Here is a 21,915-nt window from a genome sequence, read left to right as displayed (position 1 = left end):
GGCACAGTGCCAACTGATGTTCAACTTCTTGTCCGTCATGATCCTCAAGCCCTTTTCTGCAAAGCTGTGTCTAGTCACTCTGCCTCCAGCCTGTCCAGCTGCATGTCATTATTCTGTTCTGGATCCAAGACTTTGCATCTGCCTTTTGGAAACTTCATTAAGTTCCTGTTTAGGTCCTCACAAATAACAGCTTTGCTCTCTGCCTCAATGACCGCTGCCTGAGATGATTTGTGATATCATCCACAAATATCTGCTGCTTCAAGTACTCCAGTGGCAACCATGCTACTAATATGTACATAAACAGGCCATTTTTTTCCAAATATATTCCAGTATACAATAGCCAAAAATCAATCCACACTACTAAATAATGTGATTTTAAAGGATACCCGGCTTCTCTGCTTGCATCAGTGGCTTTGGGTCACAGGAGCGGCACAGCAGTTGGCTGTCACTAATAATGAATACTAGATTGGTGTTTGAAATCTTCTCTGCATGATAAAGTCTGGAAAAAAAGCCAACAAAAAACTATGTTTAAATGAAGCAAGGAAATCCGTATTTGAGAAGGACACACAGTATTGGAATAAAAGTAATCCAACTTCACAGATTCATTCTGCCTGCTACTGTTTATCTTTTCCATTCACGAACAGCAAGAAACATTTATAACAAATCTTGTAATCTTTTCACCATTTCCATGATTCCCCCTTTCAACTAGACTTATTAGTGGAAAAAAATAGAAGAGCATAAAGTGACTTTAATTGAGTTAGTAGCTAGCTCTGTACTGCTACAACAGTAGCTGTACTGAGGAATAAAATCAGGTCAGCATCAATTCTTCCCCTAACACTGAGAAAACCCCCAACCACAAAAACAACCAACCAAACAAAACTCCAACACATAAAGCTGTCTGTAAGAAGGGTGAGAAAGAGGTTTAAGGTATGTATGCTGTGTATTGGATGTGTATTTGTTGTACTTTTATGTACATATACAGAGAGGCCACAAAAGGCCTTTAAGTTAGTAGGGTCCTTTTCAATTTATAAATAATTGAATTGGCAGCATTACAGCTTTAAGCTATAGATACTTCACTTCATGCCTTAGATACTAAAAGTAAGGATATTTCTGGATTTTTCAAGGATAATTTTCATGCACACAAGGATAATTTTCATGCATTTTTTTGCCGGAAAGGCAGACAGACCTTCAAAAAGCAGAGAAAAAAATCTTAGTCATTAATAAAATATATTCTACCCATCAAAGAGAGGTAAATTCAGGACAATCCAACAGGTTAATTGCTTTTAGTGGATTCTAAATACATTTTCATATACATCTAAAATAACAAGCAAGTCTTTTCATATAGCTGGTTACCACTCTATATAAGCACAGGTTTATTACTTAGGTGTGAATTGATCGGATTATTTCTGAAATTTCACAGATGATGAGTTCGTACCACTGACTGGGTACAATAAGAGGACAATATACCTGTTACTTAAATAACTGATGATGTGATTGCTGTCTGGTTGGTTTAACCAGCTTAAATTGTCCTTTCATACTCATTCCCACACTGTGGCACTATTTTTGCAATATTAGCATAATAATTTCTATAGTTTTTCAGCAAACTGAACCAAAGAAGTCTTCCGAAAATTCTCCAGATTAAAAAACCCCACAACCAAAAGCCAAAACCAAACTAAAGAATCCTGCAAAAACCAAAACCAAACAACCCAGCTTAAGGAGTTCTCTGCACAACCAGGTACCACACAAACACATACTAGCAACATGGAGGAGGAAGTATGGAAGTGGGAAAAAATGTCTGCGTGTTTTGGCTGTATTCACCATTCTTCAATGTCCTCTGTCCTTCTTTCCTGGCTTGAAATATTGTCTTCAAGGAGTTTGAAATCTGACTGTTAATTTTAATTTCTAAGACATTTTCAGAAACTCCTAATGTATGCAAACTTTCAACCCAGAAGGCTTTTGTATGAAACACAGAAGTAGGTCCAAGTTGCTATGTTTCTGAAGTATCCAGTTTTTTTAACATAACATTAAACATCACCTTGAATAGGTACATGGAGCCTGAAGAGTAATTCTTTTACTCACAAAGCAAACCAGCGTGGTTTGCTTAATAAGACTCACAGCTCTTAAATCATGAGCACTATTGACTAGAAGGTAAACTTGAAGATAAATTGCGTAATCTTCTTGACCGTCGAAAGTTCCCATACATAACCAGATTAAAGAAAATCATCTGCTTCTGAATATTGCAGAACGCCTTTAAGTTCACATAATAAATTAAAAGAAAACAAATTGTAACAGAGATAGAAATAGAATTTTCATGGAGCATATACATACTATAAAAAAAAAATTTGACTAAAATATTTCTATAATACTTTAATTATTACAATTAAAATTCATTCTAAACAAATACGAAGCGAATGCAATTTAACATTTTACTGCCTATATACTTCTCTGTCTTGCTTATGTAAGTTTGGTGTAATTAATCCAAAATATATTTTTTGTTCTTATACTAGTGTCATTATCTTTTTTAAAATAAATGAATGGCCAAAAGTTATTATTTATATTGAAGAAATTTTACCTGGAGCAGTTTATACAGTCTACAATCCCACCAAAGGATTTATCATCATTTTCAAAGAAATACTGAGTTTGCTCAGTGATACAGCTTGTTTTAGGCAGGGCGGCGCTGAAATCGTCATCTTCCATATCAGCTGACAGAAAGAAGAAAATAAATAAATAAATGACATTTTTAAGTCACAGATGCAATGGGGAGATCCAAATATGGCCCCCAGCCTAGATTCTTACCTTCTACTTCACTCAAAGTTGACTCTTTAACACTCTCTTGACTTACCTGCTTCAAGGAAACGTGGAAAAGTCAAGCTCAAAAACAGCTGCTGTAAGATAGACCTGAACACAGAAAGACAATATATATTTGTTAAAGGCTCTTTGTCTTCTTTGCATTTTAATGGATCCTTAAAAACTACTCAAATAAGAGCTATTAACAACAAAATCATCACGGCTTATTATGCTTTTGCCAGTTATTAAAGCTGTGTTTCTTTAAACCTTACAGTTTGGCTCTGGTTTTCTTTTCACACTTTCTCCCAGGTCTTCTTTCACACTAATCTGTTACTCTACTGTTGAGATTTGCTATCATTTGTGCCCGTAACTTACATAATGGAGATGTTATCATGCCATCCATGTCCTCCTTTTATACCTCTGCGGGAGGTGGAAGAGGCATGTTGGCGTTCCTCTAACACTTAAACCAATTAGAACTCCTTTTGAACACACTCAGGGAAAATGCTCCTGAATTAGATACTTTACACTGATTAAGGTTCGTTAAACTGCTGAGAAGGCGATGAACACTGGACTATTACAAGTATATTATAAAAATCATTACTGTAGCAGTTGACTTTTAAAATCATCTCTATTCCTGCTCTTGAAGTATGGAATATATTTTCCTCCTAGATGCTGCTGAAACACTTAGGCTTTAAGAGCTCCATTTATTTCAGATTATTTTTCTTCCCTTATGATCATATTTTTCCTACTTTATTTACTTGAAGCAAGTACCAGCTTGCCACATACACAGCGCCCTTCTCCTCTACCAACCTGTCAAAACAGGAACTGCAACAGTTATATTCCTTGACTCCCTGCTTCTGCTTAAACCTTCCGAAGTTGTAGTTTCCTGTCGTCATGTTTTAGATTTGCTTCTGTCTACAAATCTGACTTGATCTCTCCTCATCTCATTCTGTTCTAACACCTGTTCTGCAGAGAGATGGGACCGTATAACTTTATTTAAACTCCAAGATTTTTTCCTTTTCTCCTTATCCAGCATGATCCACGTGTAAAGAAACTGAATTTGCCTGTCACCTTTCCAGTGGGGGCATTGCCTGAAGAAGCTCTGGATTCGCATCCACAGCTTTGTGCCTTGAATCATCAGATGGACAGTGCACCGATCGTCATGGATGGGAAGACAGCTGATGCCGTTCGACAGTGATGCAATTTGCTGACAGAAAATAGCAATCCTTCATAAGGGCTTACCACAGAATTTGTAGGGAACTGAGTGAAAAAGGCAACCTGGGAAAACTGTAAAATCTTCTGAGTTAAAAGAGCATGAAGGAGAAGCAATACGTGCTCTTTTAACTAAATGCTGATGTAGCCCATATAAATTTTGAAAATTATCACTCACACCTTTATCCCACATTGTTGCCTGAAACACTATAGTTTTCTTTAATAACCTGGTTTCTCTTACTTCCCCGCATTTGCCTTTGCCAGGTGCCTCACTGAATCAATTCTTGGTCAGCCCTTTTCACTCTGCTTGCTTAATGGCCTTCTCTGCCTGCTTCTGACCTAGATTCCATTAAAAACATGACCACAGAAAGTACTTTCATGTGGTGCTTTCAAGTTAAACATCACACAAAATAAACCTCAGGTCTAAATTGAGTCCAGACCACTGAGTCTGATTTGAACACTGATAAACTAAAGTTTCTCTGTTTGAGAAGAGCTCAAGTTTCTCTTCTGGATTATCGCCCATCTCCAGTTTTCAAGGTTTGCTGTTGTCCAAGAAAACTGAGGGTTTTGCTGTTGCTGTTAACAAAATGTAACCAACAATAAAAACCAACATACAATCTTCATAGTGCTATCCGTGAGAAAATTACTATATGTTTGTTCAGCTGCTATATATTTTAACTCTCAGCTTCATAGAGTAGGTAATTTAATCCAGCTTGATAATTATTATAAAAAAATAAGCATCAAGAAACTTTAGAAAAAGGAACAGTCTCCAAGGGTACAATTCACACCAATGCAAAAGTAGCATATCAGTCCCAATTACTTATCCCAATGTGGTACCATAGGAAAGTAGCTGATAGGGGTCTCTATCTACATGGCTCTGAAATAGGTAACATAATTATTTCTGTGGCTATTATTAATGCACAAACCAAAGTCAAAAGAAAAAAGAGAGCTGCTAAATGGATCTTTAGTTTTAAAATGTATCCAATATTCTGATTGTGAAAGGTAAACCTAATTACTGGTGCAGTCCTGCCTCTCTCAAGGTCAATCCCAAAACTCCACAACAGTCCGAATATACTAACTTTTCCCCTCAGCTATAGAAAATGCTAGGACAATGACTATAGAATTATCCAAAATGTTTTATACATATTTGCTTTGTTGAAATAGTTCACTATTCACATTCCATTTCAAAGAACCAACTAAAAATTAGCGTCAGAACCTTTAACTGAACTGTGCCATCAGATAACTTATTGGTTATCCTGCAGTCTGAAGCAAGATTTCTTCACATTTTGTAATAGAGAAGCTTCATGTGTTTTTGTAAATTGATTCATGGAAGAGCAAACATTGATTTTCTTAAGGCTTCTTGCAGAAAAAGGGAAAGATGATATTCTGAAATAGGAAACCAAGTGATCAATAATTCTAAATGTCATAATTTCATCTGAACCTTCACACCTGTCAATCAGACTTAGACCATTAATCCCAACTCTACTTCCTGAAGCTGATTTTGTAGAGTCAGAACACACAATCATAAAACCTGGCAAGAGTAGTTTTGAATTCAACCATTGACAGAACACTGAGTTTTCCAAGTAGTTTGGAGACATAGCTAAGAATTTTCACCATGAGAAACTGCAGAAACAAAGGGTTCAGAGCAGGTTTTTTTTGGGGGGAAAGACTGAACAGTCTCAACCTACTGAATAATTCTAGTTTGGACATGCAGATTTCCTACACACTTGTACTTACCAGGCAGCTGCCGAAGCCCACCATCCTAGATGCAAAATATCTGTTATTGTAGGCTGGGAAAAACACAACAGAGATTACGTTATTTGTATAAACACCTGCAGACTTTTAAGGGAATATCAGTCACCACACAAGGGACTACTGACCACATAAGCAGAACGAAGTCCAGCTCCTTGCTTTGGTTCTTCTTCAGGATCGCAGACCGATTGATAGTCATACGATTTGTTAAAGGCATACAGGGACATGTTAATCAGGTTTCGCATCAGGCCAGGATCAATTTCACCAAAGAATCTTCCAATCTGATGAGAGAGAATATATGGAGATAAGTTAAAGTATTTCCAAGAATTTTTCTCAAAAAAATTAACAGTTCTGACTTTTTTCCCCCCACTATTTTTTCCTCTGCACAACCCATCCAGTGTTGTTGTGTATGTATTTATTTCTTTTTTTGACTATTTCTCTCCCAAAAGCTTGTTTGGAGAACTCCAGTTAGACAGTAAATGCACTATCAATGAGACCACCCTGCTTGGGGAGGAACAAGAGGAATATGAGAAAGGAGGAGTGTAGATGTCATATTACTTGCCCTCACCATCATAGGTCCATCAGCAGCCTACCAGCCTAAGGGCAGAGCACAAAGAACACAACTTGGTAGAGGTGTGGCATCTTGAACCATAAATAAGACTGTGAAAAAGACTAACAAAGTAACTTGAATTTCTGATACGGCAAATTGTTTGCAATTCAGAAATATTTTTCAATTTCTGACCCGTTCTTTCAAACTCTCATGGGCATGATATATATAAATAAAAGAAAGATTATATTCTTAGGGTGAGCTGAGAGTGAAATGCTATTTTTTTCTTATAAGACTTCTCCCTATTGTGTTTCATGTACTGTACTTAAAAATATACATACCTGCTGTGTATATTCATCCCGATTTGACATCAAAAGAAATCCACCATCATCAAGGATAACACAGTCCACATGCTATTATAAGAAAGTAAAATATGTTTTGCAGGAAGGATTTGTCAAGAGAACACGCTGTGAGAAACTATTTTTTATTCAACACTTCAGACGTATCTTCAAATCTATGTGGCTCAGGCTAGATCACAACTCCATAGCCAAGGGCCAATATTCAGCTATAATAAGTAGCATTATCAGTATTATAAAAGTTTGTACAGATCAAAGGCTTATTTGTGGCTTAATTTCATAAAAGTTATTTTGTAAATTCTTATTTGCTCAATACTTTGTTAGCTCTGAGTGCTATATCCTTATTAAATTTGCTTATAATTGAATCTCAGCTCATAATAAGGGACTACAACTTCTCCTGTGCTTCAGTCATGCTTAAAGTCCTTTTCCATTTGCAGCTTTTAATGGTAAAAGTCTTAAGGGCAGACTCTCAGCTTGCTAGTCATGCTTATTTTCACTTGCCAAGGACTGTAGTGTGTTACTTCCAGGTATCAGGTGCAGGACTGGGAAGCCCACTGGTTCCCTATGCTTTGCACTTTGTGAAAGATCCTTGCAGTCAGAGATTGGAGAGAGAGCAGTGAGGCCAAACAGATAACCTCCCAGAGTACTCTTTTTGCTGTAGCGCCTGCATTTAATGATCTTCACACTCCACAAAACAACTCAGACAAGACCTGAGCAGAGAAAGTATTTAAGCACATGGCAGAATCTGTTCCTGTGATAGCCCCTGAAGCTGTGCTCTCCTGAGTGCTAGCAGAGCTATGGGATCGCCAAATCCTGAATGGGCTGGGAACAGAGGAAAGAAGGATGACTAATGACTGTTGAAGGGCACATCATGTACTCTGGTGCTTTTCAGTTTGCATTTACCCTTTCCTAAGGTACTCTTCTAGATTTCTTTTTCTAACATTTTTTTTTTTTTATGATTATTAATCCCTTTCCTCAGGCTTCACTTCTTGCTTAGAGAGTTACCATTATCTTTTTCACATTTTTCCTCACATCATTATCTATTGCTCTTACTCTGTTGTGGTTTTTTTCTTCCCTCTCATTCTCATAACCTCATTGAAATAATTTTTGAATGACTTCACCTGACTTTTGTACCCTCTTTCATGCCCTCCCCTCCTAATCTTCATCTCTTTCTCAAGACACAAATGACTAAGTCCTATTTTCTGTAAAATTAACCCTCAAATAATAATGATAGAATAGTTGTCTTAGATAAATCTAGAGAGAATGAGTGAATTTTCATAATCATCCAGATATTCACAAACTGAACATATTCTTACCATACTGTTTCTCTCACAGCCACAGATTTCACTGTTGCACTAAAAAACAGAAGTACAGTAACCTTCACAAAAATGTTTCAAAAGAAACTTTATTTCACCGTGATATTAATCAATCAAGACAAGAAAAAGGGATTTGATTTTCAATTTCTGTATATTAATCAAAATTATTTTTGAGTGTGTCATTTATCACAAATATCTCTGTGAACAACCTGTATTCAGTAATTATCAACAGCACAATCTACTGTTTTCACAGAGTCTACTTTTTTCACAAAGGGTACATCTTGTCAGGATGTCAGTGTTGGGAGTATAAAGTCAAAGAGAATGAACATGTGCATTTCCAGGTGTTTGGGGTACGGAAAGAAAACCCAGAAAACATGCTGCCAAGTATCTTTTTTGATGATGAGACTCTTCACCAGTCTCAAAGCATGGGATTCCCATGTGATAAGGAAGCCCACCATCTCCAGTTAGCTTTTATGGTTTTGATTACTAACACGTTTTTCTCCTTTTCTTGCAATATGTGTATACGTACACACATAACTGTCTCCTTGCATTATGTCGTGAGCAAAACAACTACCAGATAATGCTGCAGTCATTCATCTCAAATTAATTCTGAGATATTCCTCTTTCTTTCTCTTTTTCAGTTACGTATTTTTGTCTTTAACTGTTCTAACATTTAGTCAATGAATTTGCCTACCCATTGAACTACAGCTCTAGTACCTACAATGGCCAGACACTGTTGTCGATTCTCTTAATATACAACCAACCAAGCAATATTGTCTCATCCGACTGTTCCATCATTGTCTTTATTTTTTGCCTGTCCTTTCCAAATGTACTAGTAATTCCTTAGTTTTTCCTCTCACTTAGCCTTTCCTCCTTCCCATTTACACCTAAGCATTAGTTGTAAGGAATGAAAGGCTTAAGCACCTATTTCATTAAGTTCTGGTAAAATGCTGTGATGTTGGTTGCAATATAAATCCTTACTGTTCACTGCTTACCCATCCTCCATGTTAAATAAAAATAGATTCACCAATTCTTTTGCAGATTTTATTCACTGCTACAGCATAATCTTAGTAGGGAGCCTACTGGCTAGAATATGTCATTTTTCTTTTTCTTTATCCATGTTCTATAATTATGAAAGCAAGACACGTACAAAATACAGCCTATTTCAACATAGATTTATTTTGTGCATTTGGGTGATTTAAATACCACAACTACTTGGCAACTACGCATCAGTGCGACTCTGGCACAAAGAGCTATTAGACCTATTTGCATCTGAAGCTTTGAGAAATGCAAATAAAGTTCAAAAAAGACTTAGTCAATTGCTTACCAGGCTCTTGATTGTGGTTTTTGTGAAATTTTCCATCCAGCTGGTTGCATCAATTTTTATTCCAACAACTAAAAAGAAATACATGAAAGTCTTTTTTAGTAAAATGAAAAAAAAAAAAAGGTAACTGTAGAACACTAAAAAAAAGGGGGAAAAATTGTAACAACATCTAAATTATTAAATTGGAAAAGGATAAAATATGAGGTTTACTCAGTTGTCTGACCACCAACATCCTTCATGAGACTAATAAATTAAGCACTCTTACTCAAACACAACCAGATCTTTGGCTTGATCTCCACTAGCAAGATTAAAACAGTCTCAGAGAAAAGAATGTTATATAAAAGTGAAGTTCCTTTGAAATCTCAATTAAATTTCTAATTCACTGTTGAGCAACAACCAAATAACTAATGTATTTAGAGTTTCAGCACCACTCTATCTTACCTGCTGGTTTCAGAAGCTTCCCATTAATTGTTATTTCCACAGCCTTGCTTACCATAATACCTGTTTCGTAGCTATTGGCACCACTTTCTAAGAGTATAGAAAGGGGGGAAAAAAAAAGGTTAGGGTGATATAAAAGCTTCTTCCTCTGAAGCTGAAATTAATGATTATTCAAATACCCAGAATGATTAAAAAAAATCCTTATTCAAAAGCACTGGCCCAGCTGTAGATTGCATTTATCACCTGTAATAGATCAACATCTGGATGACTAAGGAATACTTTTGTTTACTTTTCTTCATTCACTTTTTGTACACAGTTTCACTGCTTCATAAAGTTACTGTAGCTTTTTTTTTTTTCCTGCCAACAGAGCCATGAATAGCTTTACACATGTGAGCAGGTCTGTTAAAACCAGGATCAGAGCCAAAGATTTTATCCTGCTGTCATCTGTGTATTTTTCAATGCAGGGTATACTGACACCACTCACTAACCAACAATTACTTCTCTGATGGACTTCAGCCTGTTTTCAACACTGCTTAGTATGAAAAAGCAGGTTAAAAGTACATTCCCTGGAGCTCTTTGAGGAACAGCAAAGGCTTCAGGGGATTTAGTTAATTACCTTGTTAATATTTTATTGAGAAAAGATGCAATAAATAAGTATGAAATAACAGCAATAAAAGGTACCATATGTTTAAGAGAGGAGTATGTCATTTGTGGTAGCATCTGCTTTTAGACGAGCTTGGCAAGGTTAATGCTGCTCACATCAGTAACAAGCACTTACTATTATATCAGGACAACGAAGCTGGTGAAGGGTCTGGAGCACAAGTCTTATGAGGAGCGGCTGAGAGAGCTGGGGTTGTTTAGTCTGAAGAAGTGGAGGCTCAGGGGAGATCTTACCACTCTCTACAACTACCTGAAAGGGGGTTGCAGAGAGGTGGGTGCTGGTCTCTTCTCCCAAGTGATAAGTGATAGGACCAGAGGAAATGGCCTCAGGTTGCTCCAGGGGAGGTTCAGATTGGATATTAGGAAAAATTTCTTCACTGAAAGGGTTGTCAGACATTGGAACAGGCTGCCCAGGGAGGTGGTTGAGTCACCACCTCTGAAGGTATTTAAAAGACACATGGATGAGGCACTTAGTGACATGGTTTAGTGGTGGACTTGGCAGTGTTAAGTTTACGGTTGGACTTGATGATCTTAAAGGTCTTTTCCAACCTAAAGAAATTCTATTGTGCATATATAGGTTTTAAATATCAGTATTTCAGACAAACTGGTTTTGGTGAATAACAGCAATTTGAAATAGAATTCAAAAGCAAAGTTTACATTAAGCAGCAGTGCCGTGGACAGAATTGCGGACTCTGGACCCTTAGGTTTGGTGCTGAGGAATTGTACAGAACTCAGCTCAAATAAGGCTTTTTTAAGTAGTGTCATTGTCCCCAAGTGCATTTTTCTTTCACTTCCTTTTAAAATAATTCTGCCAAAGCACCTGTGCTGGTTTTGGCTGGGGTAGAGTTAACTTTCTTCATAGCAGCTAGTATGGGGCTGTGTTTTGGATTTGTGCTGGAAACAGTGTTGATAAAGCAGGGATGTTTTAGTTACTGCTGAGCAGTGCTTACACAGAGTCAAGGCCTTTTCTGCTTCTCACCACCAGTGAGTGGGCTGGGGGTGCACGGGAAGTTGGGAGGGGACACAGCCGGGAGAGCTGACCCCAACTGACCAAAGGGATATTCCATACCATATGACGTCATGCTCAGCATATAAAGCTGGGGGAAGAAGAAGGAAGGGGGGGACATTTGGAGTAATGGCGTTTGTCTTCCCAAGTAACCGTTATGCGTGATGGAGCCCTGCTTTCCTGGAGATGGCTGAACACCTGCCTGCCGATGGGAAGTGGTGAATGAATTCCTTGTTTTGCTTTGCTTGCGTGTGCGGCTTTTGCTTTACCTATTAAACTGTCTTTATCTCAAACCACGAGCTTTCTCACTTTTACTCTTCCGATTCTCTCCCCCATCCCACCTGGGGGGAGTGAGCGAGCGGCTGTGTGGTGCTTGGTTGCCAGCTGGGCTTAAACCACGACAGCACCTCTTTAAAACAGTGTTTCAGTATAATAAATGAACACCAGTACTCTGCATGTTTACAGCTTTGTTAATTCTGAGCACACAGGACCACCAGAGTCAATGACAAATTATGATGTCCCTTGTTTAGTGCCCTCATAGTTACCTTTTCCTTAATAATGAGTGACATCCCAAGGTTTTTTTCCTTATGAAGTGTCCCACTTGCATCCTTTGTCAGTGACCTCAACTGGTATGGGAAACTTCCACAAGTACACTTATATTGGACTAGCTAGCTTTGACATCTCAAAACAGTGATGACTTACTGTTGTAGTATGGAGCTGTGAAAATATAGTTGTCATTATCTAAACTCCGTTTATAGAAGCTGACTTCATAAGTTTCAGCATTTTCCAACCAATCTTCTCCTGCCCTAATCACAAAAAAAAGTGATCAAAAAAAGGTAGTTAAAGTCTCATTAAAGCTGTGCTGCAGGTTTTTTTTTTTTTTAATGTTTCACAGTTGGAAATAATGTGAGATTCATTCATATAGTCCTCAGACTTTGTCAGCTTTCACTGGTTAACTGCCAGGTCTGATTATTAAAAAAGTATTTGAAAAAAAAAAGAAAAAGTATTCTTAGAACAACAGGGATCTTGTCTCATCATTTTTAGATATATTGAGACAAATGTAACTGCAACGCTACTTACAACAAAATATAAGCAAACCTTTATAGCACATGCTATCTCTTGAGAAACCGTCCCAAAAAATTTTATGTTATTAATAACACCAAAACAGAAAATAAACTGATTTTGAGAGTATAATTCATTGCCATTTTCCCATTTTGGGGAAACACAGAATAACCTAAGAAAACAGATACATTTGCCATTTACCAGTACATCTGTACTGGTGCCCTCACTATTCCCAGTCACTGATGGGGGTGTCTAGTTTATTATATGATGACTTTCACATTCCCTTTTTGCCCTCTCCAGAGGGTAATGATACATTTTTCTCTCTTGAAGTCCCTGGACCATTTGGTCTGCTCTTATTAGTCTCAAAAAACCCAACCTGCCTATTGCTTTACAGTACTTGCAGCCTGCCAAACAAATGAGTGCTTAGGAGTAATTAGAGATTACCATGGCCCCACTACTACTACAAGGGCACTGCCTTTACTGCTACTCTACACTGATTAGAAACTTGGATTACAAGGACCTGCTATGGAAATAATGCTACAGATCAGTTTCAAGCAGTGACACAGGTAAAATCGAAGAAAAACAAGACATTCCATTCATTTCATAGTTATCAGTACAGATAGATTGTAGGAGAAATTGCTTTTCATTCAATAAATCCATTATTTAACATTCCACCCTTCCAGGTTTCAAAATTATCGTATTATACTATTTTATATAAATTGTTACCTTTTTGGGAACACTCTAGTAATTCCACCATCTGTAACAACAAATTGTGCAACGACTCCATCACTGTAAACAAAAATAAGATTTAAAATGAAAACTGATTGAAATTCTCACAAGTTCCTATGTCAAGGGTTGCAATTTAAGTGCATAACTGTGAATTAAATATCTATTCTATGTAAACATTAACATTTCTGTATATAGACACATATGTATATTATTCTATTACCAAACTTTGAAAAATCACAGTCAATGAAAAGAATACTTACAGAGACAGCTTACTCCAATAATTTTGGGCAAGTTCATTTGTAAATCCTGCATCCAGCAAAACTCTAATGACCATATCAGTATTACCTATCAAAAAGAGTTAAAACAGTCATCTGAAATCATATGATGGATGAAATTCTGAGTTGTCAAGATGCTACAGCCACAAAAATTGGCTTTGCAAAGCCCCTATGTGAAATTTGGAAATTAACCTATTTTTAAAGCATGTTTTCATTCAAACACTTTTTTTTCTCAGGTGATGCGATGAAACACTTAGTTCTTAGTTATACTTACTCTTACATGCTACAAAAATGGAGATAATTCAACTACATTATAAATATATTTAAATCAGTTAAGTCCCAGCCTCTCAAAAAAACCTATTTGCCATCTGAAAATGTGTACAGGGAAATAAACTAATTTTGAATTAGTAGCTTAGATGGATATGTCATTTTTAAATATCTTTGAAAAGATGGTTTGAAGTCAGTGCTTCTCAAGAATCTTTTTCGGTACCACTTTGCGAGAGTAAGTTCTAAGAGTGATCAACAGAATTAAGTACACACTTTAATACAGATTTTACCTCTATGGAAAATACAATGAGGCTAAACTGGAGGTGAAAAATGTAAAGGGAAAATCTGGCTCTTGGACTCCAATGTTACACAGCAGATCAGTGTTAGAACCATGACTGGAACCTACAGCCCTGAATTCTGCCAAACCCCAGCCGCTCAGCCTTGCTGAGGAGGCTGAAAACTCCTTCTGGGGAAAAAAAAAATAAACCCCCCAACTTTTCTTCAGTTTTGCTCTGTAGAGAGCCATGGCATGCTGTGCTTCACCCTAAGTCTCAGATTCCAGAAAACTCATATTGACCTTTTTTTTAAAAAAAAAAAGCCCTAATTCAGCCTGTTTTCACAAAACAGATCAATAGGAACATGTGTCTGGGTATTGAAAAGCTTCGTAAGCTTTAGCAAAAAGGCTTCTTCATAAAATCCACTGAAGCCTGAATGTGTGAGCATGTTATGCACAGAACCAGCAGCTCTGATTCACCAGCAGGAAGCACTGTCTCTTATCATCTTAATACATTAATTTAATTCTCATTAGATATATTTAAATGGCTTAGATAGATAAACCTGTTAAACTGCATCAAATGTCACAAACTCACCTTCCCTATTTGCATGCACACTGTCATGGTGTAGTATCTAATATAAGTTAGGGTACTGTTTTAAAATATTTCTTCAGCTGGAAGTAATGACACAAGCTCACAGGATGAAATTTGGATGGCCTTGCTGCATCCACATTTTCCTAGAAATTAAACTGATATTCTATCTGAATATAAATATCAAAATATGTCTCTCAGAGTGATGTTTATCTCTGCTAATATAGACTCCTAATATTTTACTGGATGCATTTTTTGTTTAGGATCCCCTTGTACTGCATGCACCTCCACAAAGTGAGAATTGCTTACTTATGTAAAGCAGATGTTGAAGACAAGTAGGGTGAATTGTTTTTACTGTCCTCTTAGTAACAACAGAGGTAGTTTGCTAACTTCCTGGCTAACTTCTAACAGGTTAAAATTGGATGGGGTAAGTCAAAATGTAACAGGTATTAAATTTATAGCATATAGATTATTTCAATTTGGGGATTTTACTAATTATTCCTTTTGAAAAACAATTTTAGTGGCGATAATTTCCATAGCCACTGTTTCCTTTAGTCAACACTGTTTACTTATTCAGGAGACTATTTTTAAAGTAACTAAATTATTAGAAAAAAGAAGGAAAAGAGTGAATTTTGTTGTGGATTCCAAAATGAAATATAGCAATGATTTGGTAACATTTTGGCATAATTACTTACTAAGCTCTAGTGTATACTACAATATCACTAAATGTGTCCTCAATATTCGCTTATGTAAGTAGTGAATATTAAACTAGAACTTTCATTAACTGGTTTAATAATGGGAGGTGAACGCTTTCTTATCCAAGATTGAGTCAAGAGACACAAATACAACTTCAGTCAGCAGTGTTTCAATGAATAAGATCACTCTATTAAAAACAACAACAAACACCCACACATGCACACAAAAACAGCCTTTTGTGAGAAGATCTCATCTCTAAGTGCACATCCCTTCAGTTACGTGGCCTAGCAGAGAGATTCTTACTGAATTGATCAGTGGTCCCTGACAGCAACATGTTAAAAAAGACTCAGGGAATGCAAGACCAAAAAAAAAGTTTATTCCAACTGTTTATAAATTAATAATAATGCTAAACAGACTTGTATGCATAAACAAACAAATCCAAACATTGAAATTTTCATGAGAACAAGACTTTAATGCATGACTGATGGTTCATTCAAAAGCGTAACGCCTCATTTATTCTAAATAGTTTAAGGCCCAATTTCAAAACATGAATACCTCTGCAAAGCCCAGTGCTCACCACTGCAGCAGTTACATGAATCTGTGGTCTTAAACAATTCAAGCCCAAGTGACATCTCTTTAATTAATTTGTGAACCAGCAATAGAAATTCCTTATCTTTTATTCTGGTTATTGGTTATTTTGGTTCTCGGCTCCTTTTCTTTACTTATTTTGGTTATATAAGCTGACAAGAATGCAGACTGAAGATTTCATTACAAGATTTTGAAGTCTATTTGAGACTTACTTTGGCTGATATGCTCAAGAGAAGAAACTATAAATTCAAAATATTTGGAGTATATTAAAATAAACTGGTAGTTATTTGCTGCTAGAACAGAATGTTGAGAGGAAGTGTGGAAAACACCGGATGCATAATGCCCTACAAACTTTCTTAAATAAACCCAGAAAACTGCAAACTAATTTTACAATCTCTACCTTGGGTAGAAAATCCCAACACTAGATGTATTTCTACTAAAAGAAAATAAAAAATCAGTGAAGATAAAAACCAAAACCACATGATTTGGGCATGAAAGCTGTCATTTTGACTAATTCTCATTTATGAGTAAGTATTTTCCTAAGGAAAAATTTCAGTGAATTGAGAAGAATACTTACACGATGGACTGCTTGGAGTATTTCTGTCAATAAATTCATTGAAATTTAATAGAAATTCAGTGTTGTTTTCTGATTTTTTTACATCATTACAGTATTCTCTGAAAAACAACAAAACATCAGTCTTCTCAGATTATTTCCTTTGCTACTAAAGCAGACAAATATGGCTCAGCGATTTTAAAGTCCAAGCAGGATTGTGCAACTACAATGAGGTGGCCGGCACTACTACGTCAATTGACTACCATGGTCAATATTGAATGTTGACCATATTGAATATTTCAGGCGTCTACAGGAAATAAAGTGTTCAAGTGCCTGCCTAAATCTGAATTATAAGAAAACTCCATGTATGAGATAGGGCGTAGATTCCTAGAAAAAACACTCAGGACTAGTGTAGGCCAGGAAATTAGGAGATCATAGAGTCTGTAAACTAAACAAGAAAATGCCCAGTGAATTTAGACTGCTCCTGGGTTAAACCATACTGCAAAGTACATGGCCTGCTGCTTAAAACATAGTCACTTCATGCTCAACTGGGGCCAGATTTATGGGATAAGGTCCTATCTTGTGAGAAGTCTTAAAGGGAATTTTAATAGGGTACACAGTACATAAGCATATAAACAATCTTTGTTTTGACATATGCAAAACAGATAAACAGTAAACTACTGTCCCTTACATAATGTGATAAAATAAAGCAGTATATCATTGGGCAATTCACTGAAAACAAACAAGCACAATAAAAGTCACTGGGCATTTTGAAGGCAAGTATTAGATGGTGAGTTGCATTAAACAACTTTAATTAAAATGTAGAGAGTATTCAGCAGTAAAGCAGGGAGCCCTCTTTTTGCTTCACCATGATCCTGAAAGACTACAGGCAGAATTTGCCTTACTATACCACCATTCACATTTAAACAGAGCTCCATATCAAACAGGCTTTGTTCACCTAGGTCAGCCTAACAACTAGGGGCTTGCTGGAAACTGCAGATTCGTGCAATTGATTATCAATGACTTCAGTCCTTCAGAAAAATTAAATTAAACAGTTAAGCTGAGAATACATTTGAAGATAGAAAACTATGTTTTACATACGAATCAATCTATTCATTGAAATCAATCCATTGAAATTTAAAAGGATACAGAAGTTTGAGATAAATAAGATATGCAACAATTCTTAACTATCTTGATGGTACAGCATTTCCTTTATTCATCATAACTATCTTTTAAAGGAACTTAATTTTTAAGAACTATTTCTCATCCCATGTTTCCCTTGCAAACATACATTTACAAGGGTAAGAAGGGCTACACAATTTCAAATGAAAAAAACAGGGATCTAATGAACTTACTTGATCAAGTTTCAATGACAATCATTTTTTATGTTCAATGAATCAAAAATTAATTCATCCTTAAGTGATAGAGAGCTTTGAAACACTTCATCTTGAAGTCGGAAAACATCTCGAGGTAAGTACTATGGTACCTTTTTACCAATGAGAAGCTAAGGTATTAAGTTGTAAAATCTTAAAGTCAAAGCCACAAGAAATGAAGACGTGTATAAGGCTTCTATTAAAAACATCAACAAATGATGACATGTCAGATTTTACAGCTCTCTGATTAATATAAAAAGGAATCAGAGCCTGAAGATGCTATTTACACTCCAGCAAGAAGAAAAGATTGACATTGTAAAACATGGATTTAATAACTGCTCTTTTACTTAATATTTTTTATAAAAATGAAAGTTTATTGCTCAAGTCCATATTTTGTAAGTGTCATTAATCCAATCAAATTCCTGTTTACTGCTGAAATAATACTTATTACTAGGAAATTAACTAACCTTGGTGCTATAAATGTATAGCCAGCTTCATCAAAATGATCAAGCTTCAGTGTTTCTGAATCTACAAAGATGAAGAGTAAACACCAAGTAAGTAAACTGGGCTTTTTGCCATCATTTTTCTTCTCAAAATATTTGACTAGCTTTTGCATGCATCTATGAGTTTAGAAAGAAATGTTTATTTTGAGACACTTTCCTACTAATATACTGTATACTTCTCAGTATTTCACAGTATAGGAAGAAATTACTTGATTATTATGTATAACATACACCTGGCAACAATAATGTATCTAACAACTTACTTAGAGAAGACATTTCATTAACGTGACAACACGAAAACATGTGAGATGTTTTCATTAGAATTACAATCTGATCCAAAGAAATATTTGGGACACTGAGTTGTTAGAACATGAAGGAAAATGCTTCTAGTATTTTCTGCAATAAAGTTTAAAACACTCATCCGTATAAGCATCACTTTAAATCCTACTGAAAATACTGGCTTTAAAAGCTGGTGTCACTGAACACTGATAGGACCAGACAAAGAAGGATTAGAGATTAGCAACATATTGAAATGTGCATGAAAACAGAAAAGCATTTCACTTTTTTTTTTTCCTTTTTTCCTTTCTATTGCTATGGTACCCAATGATCATGGGAAAAATCCTGAGATGAGGAATACAGAGGAGAATATCCAGTAGGAATAGAAATACAAGTGAAAAATATCAACTGCAGTGAACGGGAGGAAATTGAGCAACAAGAATATACTTGCCCTTTTTGATTGCCACTATCCATCAGAAAGAGAAAGCAGGGAAACAGAAAAAAACAGGGTAAAGCAAAAGGGGTCACAAACCAATATTTTATTCAAATAGCCCCTTGAATAAAAATATTGTGCATAGATAGATCAAAGGTTCAATTTACATACAGCTGTAGTCTGGAAAAAAAGACAAACATCTTTGAAGACTGAAGAATATGTCCTTCTTAATATTTCTCAAGTACCTTCTATACACTGTGGCTATTTCAAGGGTCTGTTTTGCAGGTTATATTGATATAAATGCAAAACCAGACAATCTAATCCATGAAGAGAACCATATTCACTCACTAAAACTTTAACTTTAAACTACTTACTATTTGACAAAGTTACAAAATAAATCACTGATTATTAAAAACTTGACATATTCTACTTCATATGCAGGAGACGATGGTAGAGGACAGTGATTTAGAGTTAATCAAGTTTTCTCTAAACTAAAAGTATCTATGCCTGTCAGAGAGATTCATAGTGCTTTTCTAACTTTCTATTTAACTGCATATTTGTTCAAGTTTATTGCAACACTTGGATAAAGTTAAAAGAATGTGATGGGTTCTATTTTGTCTACTATCTAGATTACAGTTAAGCTACACCTAATAAACAAAAAGCTTTTGAATACTTACAAGTATCATTTCCAATTATCTCTCCAGAATCTGCAAATGGCTTGAAATTAGTCTAATCCAAAAATACATTACAAACATCCACTACAACTATTTGTAAAATGCAAAATAAAATCCTAGCTGCAAGCCAAACCAAACAGCGCTTTCACATTAATCTGTTCCTATGGGCAGCAGAGGTAATTTGCTAAATATGATACTGTAACTACTATAAAAATAACAAAAAACCACTTTACCAGTATGGTCTAGATCATGACATTTAGCTAATAGAACGAAAAAATTAGTATCCAGACCCTTAAAATGACAGCAACAGAGGATACACAAAGCAATGATTCCATAGGCACAGAGCAAGGGGGAAGGGATTGTCAGCGGAACTGGGGTACCTGTACATATTCTATCTTTATAGAATATTTCTTGTACCTTGGATGTTACAATGGGTTAGAATCATTGCTGCAGATTTTGGGTACACATGATAACATCAGTGAATTCCACAAAATTTATGAATTTTAAACATTGTTTTTTTAAATGAATCTGAGACTTGGCAATACTAGACAAAACCAGAGAACCGCCATAGTACTTACATCTGGCTTGAGTTATTGGTTCTTCTATTTTGGCTTTAATATAATAAAAGCTGTATGATGGTAATACCAATGCCAAACTGCAATAGAAATGAGACAAGTAAAGTAATTAAGTTATTTGCAGCAGTTTTCCGGTTTCAGCTTCTATGTGTTTTGAAAGCAAATAACGAGTTTGGAAGTTGGATCATCATGAGATGAGATATTCATATAGTGGCATACCAGGCTCACACTTTGTAATACACACAAGCAGGTTCATGCTGATCCTGAAGTTCCCTGTGTTTACTTTCATTCTTATTTATGCTTTTAAGCATAAACACACTTTTTAACAAATAAGCAAGGAATTTCCAAATAATTGCAAATAATAAAATACATGATTTCTTGTATCTTCCTCTAACACATTCAGCATGCCAATGTAACACATGTCAAAGTGATCATTGACTGCAAAAAACAGCATGTAGTACTGCACAGATTTGCATGCATCATATAATGTCACACTCTCTTTTTACTAATAAAACAACTACCAGTGTTCATTAGGAAATGTATCTAGCAATACTTGAATTCACATTACATTCAAGATGCAAAATATTTTCTTGAATAATGCAGTCACCACTAAAAATGTTTGAGAATCATTGTGTAATAACATTTTAAGATTTGCAAAGCATTTGCAATATATTTTCTTTTAGATTATAATTATTTTTGCTCAAAAAAATATAGGGCTTCTGTTTGCAACTAAATTCAATAAAAGCGTAGAAGAGTTCAGTTCTAAAAAGTTCAGTATGTAAAGGACAAGGGGTATGAGTAATCATTAAAGAGGTATTATCATCTCCCATGTGGCATCCTCAATATTTGCACTCGGATTACATGACTGTAGAACTGCAATGGTTTCTAATGGATAGCTGCAGAAATTAACATTAAAAAAGTTGTACAATTGAGCCATAAATGAGATGACCTTTAATGATACACTTGCCATTTTAACAGAATGCGAGTGAGATTGCTGAATATTTAGTGATAGCCTTCTACCAATTCTCCTCTAGGGAAATCAGTAGCAGTTTACCTGTCATTAACAGTCACTGCTAGCAGAAATTGCTAATTAAAATCTATAATTTTATGTTTAATAGGTTTGCTGCAATGTGACTCCATGGATTTATTGCTGTATCTCATGCCAGGGAGCTCAGTAAGAATTAAGTCATATAAATCAAATGTATTTCTTTACTGATTGCTAGATGGCATAGTCTGACAAAAAACTTTCTTTTCATACAAAGATAGAGACCGTTCAACAGAAAAATGGGATGCTGAATAAAAGATAAAGATCTGCATTTGCATTCTCTTGTTAAAACTGATTTGTTTCGTTTCACATATAAATTAATATTTGCATTCTCCTTGGCTGTATACCTGTGCAGAACAGAACTGAAAATGGGAATCAGCTTGGCTGAGGACTACTGTAATTCACCACAATAAAAATATTGTTTTGGTAAAAATTTGACTTAATGTTTGTACCATCTAGTTTTGAACTAGAGTAGTTTAACTTTTCTGGGACTTGGTAAACCTTAACTTGTTTTGGATGATGTCAAATTTCTACATTCCTTCTAATGTTACAGGACTGAGTTTGAAATAATATACACACCAACGTTGCATTCAAGGGGGGATGCG

At 35.7% G+C, this 21,915-nt stretch overlaps 1 protein-coding gene across 4 annotated transcripts in view; it reads right to left on the bottom strand.

The window, feature by feature from the left end:
• Positions 1-21,915, bottom strand: part of CACNA2D1 (calcium voltage-gated channel auxiliary subunit alpha2delta 1) — a 434,233-nt gene that overhangs the window by 15,924 nt on the left and 396,394 nt on the right. For 2 of the 4 annotated variants that reach the window (XM_059817310.1, XM_059817311.1), the window contains 15 exons: positions 20,269-20,345; positions 18,272-18,332; positions 16,456-16,553; positions 13,450-13,534; positions 13,187-13,249; positions 12,101-12,204; positions 9,736-9,822; positions 9,298-9,365; positions 7,971-8,009; positions 6,640-6,711; positions 5,880-6,032; positions 5,737-5,789; positions 2,843-2,898; positions 2,573-2,702; positions 387-499 (listed from right to left, as the gene is read on the bottom strand). In XM_059817310.1, the coding sequence (XP_059673293.1) occupies positions 387-499; positions 2,573-2,702; positions 2,843-2,898; positions 5,737-5,789; positions 5,880-6,032; positions 6,640-6,711; positions 7,971-8,009; positions 9,298-9,365; positions 9,736-9,822; positions 12,101-12,204; positions 13,187-13,249; positions 13,450-13,534; positions 16,456-16,553; positions 18,272-18,332; positions 20,269-20,345 (1,259 nt within the window). Of the gene's footprint in view, positions 1-386; positions 500-2,572; positions 2,703-2,842; positions 2,899-5,736; positions 5,790-5,879; positions 6,033-6,639; positions 6,712-7,970; positions 8,010-9,297; positions 9,366-9,735; positions 9,823-12,100; positions 12,205-13,186; positions 13,250-13,449; positions 13,535-16,455; positions 16,554-18,271; positions 18,333-20,253; positions 20,346-21,915 lie in introns of all 4 variants that reach the window. The other 2 variants (XM_059817309.1, XM_059817312.1) reach the window with 2 other exon arrangements.

This window comes from Gavia stellata, chromosome 4, assembly GCF_030936135.1.
Source record: "Gavia stellata isolate bGavSte3 chromosome 4, bGavSte3.hap2, whole genome shotgun sequence".
Classification (NCBI taxonomy): Eukaryota; Metazoa; Chordata; class Aves; order Gaviiformes; family Gaviidae; genus Gavia; species Gavia stellata.
The sequence above is the reverse complement of the archived record's forward strand: the minus strand, read 5'-3'. Positions and strand labels throughout refer to the sequence as shown.